This window comes from Embiotoca jacksoni, unplaced genomic scaffold (genome assembly GCF_022577435.1).
Source record: "Embiotoca jacksoni isolate LCO1_2020_lvr unplaced genomic scaffold, fEmbJac1.0.p SCAF_16, whole genome shotgun sequence".
NCBI lineage: Eukaryota > Metazoa > Chordata > Actinopteri > Embiotocidae > Embiotoca > Embiotoca jacksoni.
Window position 1 is genome coordinate 4734897 of NW_027185296.1, and position 15898 is coordinate 4750794.

The 15898-nt window shown below is 41.4% G+C and overlaps 1 protein-coding gene across 2 annotated transcripts in view; it reads right to left on the reverse strand.

Moving 5' to 3' along the window:
• LOC138198767 (guanine nucleotide-binding protein G(q) subunit alpha-like) overlaps positions 1 to 15898 on the reverse strand; it is a 33662-nt gene that overhangs the window by 5055 nt on the left and 12709 nt on the right. The window contains exons 2-7 of one of the 2 annotated variants that reach the window (XM_069150386.1): positions 9723 to 9907; positions 7794 to 7948; positions 7156 to 7284; positions 6456 to 6584; positions 3189 to 3318; positions 1683 to 1836 (exon numbers count right to left, since the gene is read on the reverse strand). In XM_069150386.1, the coding sequence (XP_069006487.1) occupies positions 1683 to 1836; positions 3189 to 3318; positions 6456 to 6584; positions 7156 to 7284; positions 7794 to 7948; positions 9723 to 9907 (882 nt within the window). The remainder of the gene's footprint in view (positions 1 to 1682; positions 1837 to 3188; positions 3319 to 6455; positions 6585 to 7155; positions 7285 to 7793; positions 7949 to 9722; positions 9908 to 15898) is intronic. The other variant, XM_069150385.1, reaches the window with a different exon arrangement.

The window sequence follows — 15898 nt, forward strand, 5'->3', positions numbered from 1 at the left end:
TATCAGTGTGGGTTATAGTACAGTGTCGACTTGTAGGGTCTCTTAAACTCCTCTAACCTCGCACACAGAGGTATTTTCTATATTTTTGAATAAATTTGACCTAAAGCATCATCAGATTTTTACACAATCCCTAAAAGTAGATAAAAATAAACCAATTAACTAATGAGATAAAAACATTATAGTTAGCCATTTATTTGAGAAAAATGATCCAATATTATTGTCCCACTTGTGCAGCAATAACTGCAACTTAACATTTCCAGGCAACTGTAGATCTAAATCAGTCCTCTATTCAGGTCCTTCCACAACATTTCTATTGGATTAAGGTCGGGATTTGACTTTTCCATTCTGAACCATCAACTTTATTCTTCTTCAATCATTCTTTGGCGAAACAACTTGTAGGCTCTGGGTCATGTTCTTGCTTCATGGCCCACTTTCTCTTCAGATTGAGTTCTCTGACGGATGTCCTGACTTTTTTCCTTTAGAATTTGCTGATAACATTCAGAATACATTTTGCCATTAATGATGGTTAAGCCGTGCAGCTCTATATGAAGCAAACCAGGCAGAAACCATGATACTACCACCACCATGTGAATTTAGTGTTTCCCTTTCTTCAAACTTAATGCGTCTCATTCAAACCAAAAGGTTCTATTTTGGAATCATCTGCCCACCAAACATTTTTCCAATAACCTTCTGGCTTGTCCACGTGATCTTTTTTTTATGAACTGCGAATGGACAGCAATGTTATTTGTGGAAAGCAGTGGCTTTCAACTTGTAACCCTGCTGTGCACACCTTTGTTGTTCAGAGTTCTCCTGCTGGTGGACTCATTAACGTTAACATTAGCCAATGTGAGAGTTACTCTGGGTTCCTTTGTGACCTCACGGACGATTCCACGCCTTGCTCTTTGAGGGATCTTTGTTGGTCGACCACTCCTGGTGATAGTAACAGTGGTCTTGAGTTTCCTCTAGTTGTACACAATGAATATAAATATGCCATTATACACTTCCATAAACGCGTGTTGTGAAGCTCAGACTTTAATAGATCCCTGTATATTAAAGGAAATTTGGGCACCCACTTATACCTGATTATAATCCCCTTGATTGATAACACTTGACTGTAATTTCACCTTCATATTGACTGTGAATCCTAGAGGTTACGTACTTTTTCCAATCAAGCATAAAAAAAATTTTGATCATTTTTCTCAATAAATAAATGATCAAGTAATATATATATATATACACGTTTTCTTTTATGACGTGTGCAAATCTGAAGATGTTTTGAGGGGTATTTATGCAGAATATAGAAAATTCTACAAACAAACTTTCTCACAACATTGTACCACTCAACATATGACTGTGACACGATGGATGAGTGGGCATCACTTATTCTTACAGGGACATAATATCAGATTGTATTGCAATGCAGCATTATAACCATAAGGTGTCACTCTATAATAAAAAATACATTCAGGTTTCTAGATGACATTCAATAACTGAAGGGGAAAAAAATGTGTGCAGATGATGAAACCCTCCCTTTCACTGTTGGAATAGTCACCATAAAATTTGTTTTTTTTAGAACAACAATAGTTGTTTACAATCTGAAGTGGCTGATAAAATTCTCAGTGATTAGAAATATAAATAGTAATTAAGAATTCTAATAAAGTGGAAACAATAAATCAAATCACCGTCAAACTCTGGGAAGTAGTCAACCAGGTGAGAGTACATGATCTTCTCCTCCAACAGGTCCTTCTTGTTGAGGAACAGGATGACTGAGGAGTTTTGGAACCAGGGATATGTGATGATGGTCCTGAACAGAGCTTTACTCTCCTCCATACGATTCTGACGAGGACCAGGGAGGACAAACGGATAAAAAGAAGACAAGACATGAAACACAAAGTTAGGATGCGGTTCGAAAACAACACTTTTTTGCAATTATTAAACAGGGGTTTTGTTATTTCTGGTCACATAAACTAAAAATAAATAGTGTCCATTGAAATAGACCTGCTATAACAACCCTACCTTCAATATGGACATTACTTTTATGACTTGACAGGACAGTAACACAAAGAGCTTGAGGCTGGCTGACATCCTGTGACAGTCTACTATGTAAGTAACCGATGAGATACAGTCAGGGTAACAACAAGATTGTCAAAACAACCACAAAAATGTCATTGACGCTTCCCGGTTGTGCTAATTGATCCAGATATAAGATTTAACCCTCCAAACAGAATTGTGCAGCAAACATAAAAAAGTGCAGCAACTGAAGTTGGAAACGTACCCATCTAAACTACTTAAAGACTGAAAGCTGCTATCACATATTGTCTCCCTCTTTCTGATCCGGACTCCCTGCCAGCATCACTCCCACAGTTTAGTCTGGAGAGTCATTATATGATCCTGGCCAGGTTTGACCTGATGAAATCAAAGATGTGTGAAAACAATCCCGTCAGGCTCCGACTGCGCTGCAGGGTCAACGCCTCCGTCTTGAGCCTGTCATCACAACAGGATGATCTCTGCACACTGTGAAGCCTGAACTCTGCCCAGCTTTGTCTTAGCTGGTAACCATTAACAAACCAAGTTTTATTACGGCATCAGAATTGTGTGCTGCGGCTCGCACATCTTACAATTTGGCAACTTGGGAAAGCAAACAAACACAAAAATGAAAACATGCTCCTGTCCTCGTCTGTCGAATGGGGCAGCACAACCGAGCGAGCACAGTGGACTGTATGCGTGTATGTGTGCAGTTAAACTACTGACAGAGTGGACACACTGGTAAACTCTTGACCATGAAGCTGTACTGATGTCCAGCAGATGTAGGGAGTCAAACAGGCAGCTGGGTCTGGTTTCTGAAGCGCAGTTGTCATATGACTAGGTCAGAGAAAGGGTTGGTTGTGAGAGAGGAGCAGAGGGCATGCTGGGGCTGATCACATTAACTTTATTAGCGATAATTCTATCTGAAGAGTCAGAGGAGCTCAAGCTGACGACATGGACAAAATCTCTCCGGAGTAAACACATAGAAAACCTGCATTCAACCTGCTAGTGATTTGCCAGTAATCACTTACCAGTAGTGGGTGTACATGTGGGGGGAATGACGTGAAAATACAGCTAAACATCTAACCTCAATAACATTTTTTTATTAAAACACAGGTGTCAAAATGTTGTGTAGGCAGTCAAAGTTCCTGTTCAAGTCTCACCTCGTTGTCGGACTCCACCAGGACCTGGTCGTACTCGCTGAGCGCCACCAGGAACATGATGGAGGTGACGTTCTCAAAGCAGTGGATCCACTTCCTCCTCTCTGACCTCTGACCCCCCACATCCACCATCCTGATCGCAACATGAGATAAGATACTTTTGTTCAATCTTTGGAAATTCTTAGGTGTCGATCAAATGAAACTTGAATCACAGCAAGTCGGTATACTGATGTTCCAAATGACAATTTCATTATATGTATTACAAGTATTTCAAATTGTTTAAAGTTGCATAAGAGTGCAACTAGAAGGAAAACCCTGAAGTGATTCAGCCAAGTTCAAGCCAAGAATCTGGGTCACTTCAGGACAGATTTTCAAGAAGAAAACTCAGCAGTGCAAAAGAACATTCAGCTTGAAAAACTGTTTTGTATCCAGTGGAGACCAGTCAACACATTTCAAGGACTGTGTGGTCAGATGGTTACTATGGATGACCACTACAAAACTAATCTCCAAAGAGTCTAGCATAGTTCAAGCTGAACACCCCGTTTGCATCGTGAACATAAACAGAAGAAACATGAAATGCGAGTCTGCAGCGTGAATCACAGTGAGGACAGAGCAACCCTTCCCAAAAGTGAACCAAAATAACTACAAGGAAGTGTGCATCCGAACAATGGCGTCCTTCTCCCCTCTCTGCAAAACAGATGCAGAAGAGCATGCAGCGGAAGGTTAGAAGTGCCTATAAGATGATAAAGAGGCGCAACAGACAAGGTTGGAGAACAAGAACAAAGGAAAAAAACAAAACATAGAAGAAACACTGAAGAGTGTGGGACAATCAAGAAAATCTAAATAAGAGATGGCAAAGTTTGTTAGGTAGCTTTAGATTTTGGGCCACATGGCCTGGGTCAAGGATAAACTGGTTTTCCATTTCCTACATTTTAATGTCTACCTTTTTGTTTTGATGAGCTTTCTCCTCAAATGAATAAAACCAAGAATATTAGAAATTAAACTGAATGAAAAACTATTGCTGCTATTTAACGAATGGATCAGAGGCAGAAGAGAGAAAAAGCAGGCTGCTTGATCTGCTCATTTTACTCCTATGTCAAATAAATAAGCCTCTAGAAAAAATACTAAGTCTGACAATGGACCAAACTGACTACTCATCCGAACAACTAAAACTCAATATCATTTGACGGCTCAGCGATGAAGCTGATCAGACAAAGGTGAACTCAGTCAGTGAGTCGGGCAGAAGAAGGGACGGCTTTGATAAATGGAGTCCTCCAGAAGCCAGCCGAAAATAAAACTCCTACACATCAGACGACCTCCTTTTTTTTCTTCCTCTAGCAAGGATGAGTGACCTACTTAGTTCCACGAGCTCTCCTATGCTGGATAAACCAAGTGAAATGACATTTTCTGTGACTTCAAAAGCCAATTAAAAGAGAAGGAAGCAAGCCTAATGGAGCTGTTGGTCTATGAAAGGCTTCCTTGTTGCGGCTACGGCCCTGTCAACGGCAAGCACATGCTGTATAGTCCCGCATGTGATTGGTACTACCCACATATTGAGCTGAGGACCTTCTCATCCTGCATCGAGTGCGCTCCATGTTTAATTACAGGAATGCAACAACAAATTCTCAGAAATCATTAAATTAAGACCCTTATCGCACTCTTCTTGCATTAAATTTGGACACCTCACATTCATTGCCACTTCATATTTATCTTTTCAGTCTCGGAGCACAAAACTGATGTCACCGAAAGCGTGCAGTGATTCACCACCAGCAGCACAGCCAAGCAGAGTAGAGCCTATCGGTGAGCTGCAGCGGGGCTGCTGGGAACCTCTTCAACACAGCCTCATTGCAAGCAGAGTTATTTCAAGCCTTTCCAAGCGTAGGAGGGGGCTGACATGATGGCTTCCTATCGATTTGCACTCTTCTGTAATCGCTCTTGTTCCCCGGGTCCATCTCTATCTCCTCATCTTTTTTCAAAAGAAGGAGGAAGGGAAGCTGCTCTACGTACTGGCGGCGGGTCCAAAGACCGCCTCTGTGCCACGTCCTGCAGGCTGCTTCTCCGGGTTGCACTGATAAACTAGGAAGGACTATTCTGTAAAAATACTCCCTTTTTGAGTCTTTCAAAACACACAAACATCTCAGAATAGAGCCTGAGAATTGTCATGCAGCATCCATTTATAATTATCAACATAACTTTATTTTACAGTGACTCATTCATCTAGACCTGCTTTCAATGTACAGGTTCAAGTGCAGGCCAGCGAGGCCTTTACTGCATGTCATTCCCCCGCGTTCTTTCTCCATATTTCATGTCTGTGTCTACTGCTCTATCTCAACGAAGGCAAATGCTTAAAAAAAAAAAGTCATCTTTAAAATGATAAATTTTTCTGAAAATTAACTGGCATTCAATGAATTGTTACACTCCAAAACCCAAAGATAGTTGGCCTTCTATCATATAAGACAAAAAGGCGTCAAATTATGATGCTAGAGAAGTAAACAGGAAATGTTTGGTAAGTTTTGCTTGAAAAACAACTTAAAGTTATTATCCTTAGAGGTTCCATTTCCTCTTTGATCATAAAGCCGGTCTAGGTGCTATATAAGTAGTGTGAAAGTATCAAGTATCAATCCACGGAGAAATGCAAACAGCCTATTGAGGAACTGTGCCCTCTGGAAGAGCCGTTTGGACTTCCGTACATTTGTGACATCACAAAAGATGCTCGTGTTACAAGTCGTCCTCAGCATGGCCCATTGGCTCTTCTTATGGGTATTCAAGCCCATCATTTTTGATACATTTATTCAGGAATAAATAAATAAATATAACTGCATCAGGCAGTTGCTTATGGTATGATGGAAAAAGCTCAATTGACAACTAATTATTGTCTTAAGACTAAATTATTTCTTAAAACAATGCGAGTTTGTTTGGCTGCACTGCAAACAGATCAGCTAGTTGCTCTGCTGTCATATTTCCTACAAATCAGCAGCTCGGTGTGTTTTTGCTTTAATACTTGTTGTCACGGAAACCAAATTCAGGACTGAAATCTTTGCAGATGAATTTTCTGTCAATTGACTTAAATCTTTGGATTGAACATTTTAGATTTATGAAAGCGTATGTAACCTTGCACATTGATCGAACTTTATATAACAGAATGGATCAGGGCATAATCAGACATCGGGTTTAAACGCACAAATGGGGACATAAAACATGATGTGAAGCACATCGAAACAGAAAATAAAAAAATGGGGGTTAGTTAAAGAGATGTAGGTCTTCTTCTACCTGAAAATGATGCTTTGCAAGTCGAAAGGGTATTCTATGATCCCAGTGGTTGGGATTCGAACCCTAAGCACGTCCTGTTGGGTCGGTAGATAGGACGATTCAGCAATACGATCCAGATCACTTAGATAGCTAGAAACAGGAAGGACAACAAAAGACAGAGAGAGGGAGGAAAGAGAAAGTGAAGCATAACAGTAGATAAAGCACACCGCCTCCAAAAGCAAGGGCATCAGTCCAGATGTAACCAAAGAAGACCATTCCCAAGAGTTATGAGGGGATTACGTGACATCTCATACCACTACTCCCCTCTTAGAAATTCAGCTTCATCCATGATGGCAGCTCCCAAAGACTAACAATCCTCAGTTTTAACTTTTAACCCTGTCAAAGTGCTCAGTGTGAAGGTTTGTAAGTTTAAGGAAAGCAGAAGCTCTTAACTTCTCTCCAAAAAGATGATTTAGGATAGAAGACTGCCTGAGCAAAAATAATAATGGCTGCCTTTGTAGTTGATCTTGAAAGGAAGGTCGGGGCGTGTTCTTGAGGCCAGTCTTTGAGAGCAAACCATCAGGGACGTGTTAAAGTGTCGAGCCCTGCTGTGCAGCACAGGGTGGATGGAGATAGCGGCATCAACGGTTTCCAACTGGCTGACCAATTGTTGTGCAGCATGCCAGCCAGTGACATCATCGGCAGCACTCGACACCAGTACCTGAAGATAATGTTCTCCAGGTCAAATGGGTACTCAATGATGCCGGTGGTGGGCACTCGGACCCGCAGCACATCCTGCTGAGTGGGCACGTACCCTGGTGATGCTATTCGTTCTAAATCGCTAAGGTAACTGCGAAATGGGAGGGAACAAATGACAGAGACGCACATGTAGACAAATCAACCGTCTCAAGACCACATGCACACGAGAGTACCAAGAACATCAAGCCATGACATTCACTCAAAAAAAACTAACAACATACAATTAAAAACATTTGAACAACTATCAATATTACCAACGGTAGCAGAAAGAATATACTGAAATACATCATGATACATCTATGCATTAGCTTTGATTTCCCCCCCCCTATCCTCAACTCTTTATGGAGCCATATTAGTCTGAAATGGATTAATGTAGGTTGGAATTAGCCTTGATATTATTAGCAGTCGTTTATAAATCTGCCAACATTTTCTTTTCCGTCTCTCCCCCTGAATCATCTACGTGAACGCTCTTCCCTTCCTCCAGCCGAGGGTATTTTAGCACCAGCAGGAAACAGCTGAAAAACGTTTGATACTGCTTCACCACTTACACATAAAACAAATAATTAGTCCTTCTGGTAGATTAACAGAGGGCAGACATACTATTTGGTTGAGTCGGAGAGCTGGTACTCTCTCCTGCGATCGTATGCCTCCTGGATGCCAGGGTCGGTCCACAGCATCTTTATCGCGCTAATGTACGGCTGATCGAACGATGAAACCTTCTCCACGTCCACCTCGCGCACCACCTGGGCGTTACTCTGGGAGAACAAACAAAAGCACACTTTTAACCACAAAGTGTCAATTTGCCATTTATGAAAGATGTGTTGAAATTCATGAATGAAATTTAAAGTGCCAGTCTATAAATACAAGGGTATCCAAAGCTTAAACTGAGTTTCGACAGATAAAGGTGACATACTCTTCAAATTTCACGTGTTTGTACTGCAGCTGTATTCCCCCTGTAATACTCTATTGAATGAAGTGTTTATACTATATGTCCTACATATACCCGTTCCCTTTCAGAAACCAGTTGTGGCCTATAGTAGCTTACTGGAGGAGAGTATTTCAATTTGCTTCACATGTTATTTTGCTGGCACTCTTTTGATCTATTTGACTGTGGCTCACAGGTTTAACTGGACCGCAAGTGTTAGACTGAGAAAATCAAGCACACTTGTTACTGGTGAAGTATTTCAAAGGAGACAATTGAAACACGTTGACTTCAACCATCACAAGACATCACTTGAGTCTTCTATCAAACTACGACTACATAAGCAACCGCTCTAGTAGTAGTAGTAGTAGTAGTAGTAGTAGTAGTAGTAGTAGTAGTAGTAATAAGAAAACCATCCGCCTCTTCAGGATTGTGTGTGTGGTTTGATTAGACTTGATTGACAGCAGCCAACCAACGCACCGACATGTCAGACCGGCAGTTTGTCATCCAGGGTGGGCTCTCATCACCACGACCTTTGCTGGGGGAAAACAAACCCGCACACCGTTTTGACAGCAACGGAGAATCGGAGGAAGTTGAGACTTTTCTCCAAACTTTTGCTTTAAACTAAACTAACCGGTTAAAATAATAACGCTACGCCGAAGAGTTGCTGTGTAGTTAGTTGCACCAACGATGATGTGAAAAACTCAGATTGCTTTCCCTGTCATGTCCTAAAAAAAAGAAGATTCTAATAGAAGGGCTTTATGGCACACCTCTATACATGGGAAGACTGAAGTGACGTGACTAAGGAGGGATCAAATTCAACTTTTTTTTATCCATCTAGCGTGTTCTATTGCAGGCAGAGTGGACATATATTTACTTGACATGGTGTTTTGGGGTAATTTATAAACTCGTATAACTCTGGTGGTTTTCTAATAGTTTGGTTTTGTTCCGCTGTTTTACATTAAAGTCTACGGCAAGTGTCATCGGGGGACATGCTGAAAGCCGAGGTTCCCAGATGTCCCAGTCTGATCTATACTAGACCCAACATTGCTAAATCCTGATTGGTCCTAGGATGTACGTGACATCATCTCGTTCTGAATGAGCCCCGCCCACAGCTAACCAATGAGAGGAGCACAGAGGGGAAAAAAAAAACAAATATAGAAACATTAAAACTGTGTTCTTGCAGGATCTCATTACTCATATGAAGACACTGACTGAGTCCTTAATCATTTCAATAATTTAGTTTAGAAAATTGTATATAGTCATGCTTTATTATCTCAGTAGCAGGACAGCATTGTATGTGCTGAACAAACTTAGCCAGTATGAGCATTTATATGTGGGTATACATTTCAATAACACATCACAGGGCTACAGGTGATTCGGGCACATAAGCTCGAAGCCGTAGGTCCAAATCAATTCCCGGCCGGGAAGACCATTTGCTGCGTGTCATTTCCTGACTCTCTTCCCACAAATCCAGTCTCTTTCTCACTCAAATAATTAATACTCTAATAAAGCCAAAAATGCCCCCAAAATTACATCTTTAAAAAAATTTAAAAAAAATAATACACACATCAGAGGACAATATTTTCCCCCTTGAGAGTACACACCTTGTTCTGTTCGTACTTGTAGGGGATCTTGAGGGTCTCAGTTGCACGGATCATAGCCTGCATTGAGGTGAAGATATTCTGGTAGACCAGTTTGGTGAAGCCCTTCTTGTCCTCATCTGTGTAGCCTGACCCATGGATTATTCTCATCTGCTTGATGAAAGTGCTCTTTCCACTCTCTCCAGTACCTGAAAGGAAGACAAGATACTGGAGGTTAGCCGACCACAGAAACCAGGATCACTTATACTTTAGATGAAGGCCATTGTTGACATAAAAAGGCATTTTTCATTTTGCTGTGACACAGGAAACATGGAACAAACTAAAAAGTAACCTGCAGGATAGCTCAAAACTTCATGTATGGCTGGACTGTGAACAAAACTCCAGAGAGCTTTCAATTTGAAATGAGGAATTCAACTTTGAAATGAATACAGGAAGTAAGGGCTTTCGGCCAACCAATGAGGAAGTTTTGATTATTCAGTGACGGACGTGGGCATATCTAAGGCGGGCTCCACTGTTGCAAACGAGATGCGGTTATAATTGCAGTGTGCACATGTGTAATGTGAAACCTGCTAAATGAGGCAAACAAAGAAGGTAGTGAGCAGTAGTACAGGTATAAGAGTTATGAATGCAAACATTTATTAGAAAAATGGGTCAAAGCCATAACAACCAAACAAGTCGTAATCTCAAGACTACCCAATCAATTACACAGTGACAGTATCATGGAACTAGTTTGCATTTTCTCTTTCATACTAATGCAGTCAAGTAAGTGTATGTTATGCTGCTCAAAGAGTAAACTGAGCAGTAAAATAAGAAAGACCTGTGGGTGCCGAACGGTTCCCAACGGGTGAACCAGGCATACCGGAAACTGGTTAAAAGTAGCCTTTTTTTCTTTTTTTTTTTACATAACTCATATTTCTGTGGTCATAAGTTGTTCTGTCTTGGCAACAGGCTGACCTCGTCTGTCCACCTACACCCTGGTGCGGATACAAAACACTGAGGAAATCAGCACCATCATGCCTCCAGGCAGTGATCCACCAGACCTCGGTGCCAAGTCGGTCTCTGCTTCACCAGTACAGGCTGTATGCAACTCCGCTGATCAAGAAATATGAAAAGTTACATAATAAGTTAAACAAAAAGTATAAAATAAATAGATGTTTCTGAGCCTAATTACGGTCTCGCCATTGTGTCTGGTCATCTTGGTTTTAGTGTCCCGAGATGTGCAATGTAATGATTGTTTTGGCAGTGTTTACCACAGAAGCCCGACTGACCACTGCTGGCTCACCTCAGCTCAACAAAGAGTCGGGTACACCGAGTTCACATCTCCAATTTTGCATCAGTCATCATACAGATGCACACATGTATAAAAACGGACAGAAAAACCCAGTCAGAGAAAAGACAACTCGCTTGGACTTGGGAGAGAAAGACCTACAAATAACCCCAAAGATCCCGGCTGACATGAGTTTTGTACAGAGAGGTTGATCAAAATTCAGAGAACGTTTCTGTTGCGTGCGACCGGGAGAGCAGCAGAGTACCGCGCACGGAGCAGGAGGAAGCTATAACCTTCAAAAGTCAGTGTTCGAAAGTTATGTCGCTTTATCTACATCAGCACCCGAGTTATATTCATATTTGTAGCCACTGGTTGGCCACATCAGCGATTTCCCCACGCCCCTGAAACTTGAGCAGAGAGAACACATCAAAGTTTGTGTCAAATTTTTTGGGGGAACAGAAGTAAGTATCGGAGAGCCAAATCTGGTGAGTAGGAGTGGTGGAGAGCGATGATTGTTGTTAAGCGCGAGAAACTCGCACGCTGTTGTTGGGAGAATCAAAAAGTTCAGGTTGTTTGCGTCGAAGGTTTTTCCGCACAGACGTCTCGGGACATCACAGGAGAACTCGGTGTTGCGCTCCGGACCGGATTTGCCTTTTTCAGCTTGGACAGTGACGTTCGACCCCTCGGAGATGCAAAATGTCACTCAAAACACGTCGCCCGACTCGTTGCTCCGTTGCCGTAGATTTTCTTAAGCACCTCGAAGGTCTTTGTTGCCGATTTTCAGAGTTGGACACAACATTTTACGTGCGCTCTCTGCTCATGTCCATGGAGGAAACAGATGCACTCAGATCCAGGTGGGCTTTTTTTTTTTTTTTTTTTTTTTTTTTAATTTAGCCACAAAACTTGGGATACTTACTCCCAAACGCAGGTTGCAGCCTTAACCAAATCCCCCCTCTGGTTTCACCATGCAGATCTCTCTCCACACCAATTCTCCTCTCTTCCACCTCCATTCCACCAACTATTTTCTTCCTCTACAACCCTGTTCCAGCTCTCCACTGTTCATCTCTCCATCTCACTTCCCCCAACACTCGAGTCTGAGTCATTGCAGATTCAGCTACATATATTCTCTCTGGTCTCCACCTTTCACTCTTGTTTTTGCTCTGCGTATCTCAACTAAGGCCGCAACTGGCAATCATTTTCATCATGAATTAGCCTTTAGATGACATCTTCTATTCATCAAATGAGTCTCCAGTTTACACAAATTCAAATTAAGTCACCAACTGATAGTCACATGGCTGAGGGACACGTTTTTTTTAGAGACGTGATAGTGCATGGTTTGCTTTAATCGATCTTTCTTTCTCACAGACCAAAAGGACTTCAGCCTGATCATTTTTTTTTTACATACTTCTTACAAAAGAGTTAATTTACCTGACACACTACTCTCTGCACGTCTGTAGCTATGACCGTCTTTATCGGGCAAATTTGGTCCTGGCGCCAATACCGCAGGAGTTTACAGCCAATAATTTAAGATGGACTGTATTCACATATATGTTCTGACAAACCCGCGTCAACATGTCCATGCACGTGAACATTCAATGTAGCGTGAACCAAATGGTTTGCAGGTCTCTTTTGCTGTATGTAAAGTCTCCTACAGCAGTGACAGTGTGCGTCGCGCAAACGGGAGGTTATACGTATTTAAGCACAAGATCTAAAACATTAATCTTTGTGAAGCTCCTTGCAGGTAAAATAATTTTTTTTTTTTTTTAAAAAAACAGCCATGCTGGCAGATCAGTGAGGCAATATGTAGGTATCATTTTGGTGCCAAATTATTAATATTTGCCAACATGCTCACGATGTTTATCGGGTATAATGTTTAGCACTAATCATCATCATCAACATTTGATTACGAGACAAAAAAAGTTAGAACAAAAAAATTTGAAAAAACTAATTAGAACCCCTAAAATCTCGTAACAGTCAAGCTCTAAAAAGGATAGCGGGAATTTGATTAATCAATAATTAAGCATTAGACAAATTTTTAATTCGGGAAGTCTATCGAACAGTTGTCGAAACATTTCACAAAAAGTCAAAAATGGCCTCCACGTGGTGGCTCTACAGCTGAAACAATCAGTCCATTCATTAATTAGTTCATCCACAAACAATAATTGCCAACTATTTTGATAATCAATCAATCATTTTAAATAATTATTTAATGAAAACATTGATTGACGGTGCCAACATGGGCAAAAAAAACAGCTGTTGCACGGTAACGGCAGCACGGTAGTCTGTGTATTAACAGTAAACCGGCAGTAGTGAATGGAATGAAAATAAATGTGAATAAAGCCCACTTGTGACACTGATCATGTTTAAAGCCACGTTGTCGGAGCGTAACTGTAGTGGCTGATTAGATAATGGGATGTGCTTTGTGCTGTAAAGCGCAGCTAGTATCCCCAAGGCAAAGTAGCTGAAATGTCTTCCAAGAATGACGAGAGACGAGTTTGGTCTCTGGCCGACTGAGGAGCACAGTTGAGTGTACAGTGAAGGAGTGCCCTGAGCGCTGCCTGCCCTCTAACCAGACAGGATCTTTCACTGGAGAAAGCAGGTCAGGCAACATTGGAGTTTCCCCCTTTCAGACAGAGTACGTCTTTGAAAAGAGGGACATAAATAGCAATTGTCAAGACATAGCGCTGGATAGTTCACTTTCTCATTGACTAAAGAGCTGAGGAGAAAGGAGGGATGTTACTGGGTTGTGAGCCACGGATGGAGAATGAAAGAAAAATACTGGGTGCATATTTTCTTCGCTTTCCCTTTCAGGGTTGCTAAAAAAAAATTAGTTTCAAACTGTCGGGCAGAGAAATAAAGGGCGCAGACACGAGACAGATACATTCGCTTTGTCGACTGTGTGTATTCATGTGTATTTGAATTTACCAAGCACAGACATCCAGAAGAGAGGGGGGGGGGTGTATATGTCTTGCAGGCATGATCAGCTTAATTCAACAGATCCCACCGTTGTGCTGCCTAACTGGAAAACCCAGCAGAAGCATTTCTCACGGACAAGCAACTGTACACTCGCTGGAGCTACTCCTGAGGGGTAATGCTAGTTCCCATGGCAACTCCTGCACTGGACCTCTAAAAACATGGCAGAAAACACCAGCTGATACGCTTCAGTGTGTATCGGCAGAGCCCAGTCAAACATGCAACCTTTTACAACACTTTTTTTTTTTTTTTTTTTTTTTTTTAATCCCACAACTTTCTCAGCCAGCACGCTCCACTCTGCTGATGGGAAAGTTATGGAAGCTAATAATGGCAATTTAGCCTTGAATCTAATAAGCATCTTAGTCTGCTCTGAATACTGGGCATGTTTAATGTGTATTTGTTAACAAGAAAATATATAAAAAAAAATGTTTAAATGTTCACATAATATACATTTAGTTTATATTTGTTGCTAAATAAAAGTAATACAATTGTTAGAAGTCCTTGTTTTCAAAGGTTACTTTTAAAGTGCTTCTGGTCCCTTTTTGTCATGAAAAATAGGTTATCGATGCATATTTTTTTGTTGACAAAATTACCACTGCTTCCATAAAAAGTAAAACAATCCAAACTACATGCTTTCTATCCAGCAAATAGTGTCAAAGTAACTTTTACAGCTTTAAATGTATACTTTATGGAAACAGAGTGGATATGAAATACACTTTTAAAATGTCTTGTATGTAACACTCAGAAATCTGTCTTTTTTTTTTTTTTTTTAAGTACACAACTAAAAACGTATGCGGTTGACTGAAACCGTCTTCATGGAGATTATAATGTTCATTTTTACCATGTACCCCGAGTTTAACATGATAAACTTAACATTAAGGTGTATAAGTGTTGTACATCATCATCATCATCATGTCATAAAGGTGTGCGATACCAAATGGCCAAAATCAAAGCAGAAGAGGCCAACATGTCCTGACTTTTGGTTCCCAGTATGGGTCAACCTCCAAAAATGCTGCATCTTATAAAAGAACAAGTAGTTCACGCTTCCCAGTTTGTACCGCAGGCTTTCCGTTACAGATTTGTGGTATCCAGCCTGAGACGAGCCCTGATGATGTGGTGCTGTTAAAAAAAAAAAAAAAAAAAAAAAAAAAAGGTTTTTCCAACGGAGATCCTTGATTACATTAAAAAAAAAAAAAATGCTCCTGTTCATCTCCATGAGCTGTTGGATGTGTTTGAGTGACAGCAGCTGGCAGGCCGCCAGAGTATTGGTGGCTCTCTTCAAGGCCAATTCTTGGATTTTGATGTGGACTGAACGAGGACAGCAGATGTGCATGCAGTTTCATTCATACTACAATTTTGCACAGGCGTTGATCTGCTCCGTAGATGCGAGGCTGCTATTGTTGCTTCCTGCCCCAAACACAGTCGGTTTGGGCGCCACGAATGGAAAGCGTGCATTCAATTTAAAGCGCCGCCCAATTCCGGTAACAACTGCTCCATCACAAACGGACCGACTCCACAGCTGCGCGTGATGCACATTATCGCTTCACAGTGATGGATGCGAGGGCATATTCAAGGAGAGCGCTTTCACCAGGAGTTTAACGCCATCCGTGTGTCCTTGTACTTTTAATGATGACTTACAAAAGGTGTGGAGCGGTCACTCCCCTCGCCACAGCCTCTCCTAAAATAAACATCCACTTTGTTTTCCGGCGCGAGTGCAGTCAGCGCACTTGAAGCGGCGACCGTCTGTGTCGGAACACATTTGGAGTCCGCAGAGAGGTCAGAGGACATCGCAGACTTGAGCAGATGATGAATTTAATGCAACGTGGACCCTTGCGGAAATGCAGAAAGCCTGAATTGGCCTTTAGGAAAGAGACGACGCAAACATTTTGGGGGTTTCTTTCAATCAGTTCGGGTGCAGGATATGCGCGCTCCTGTTTGA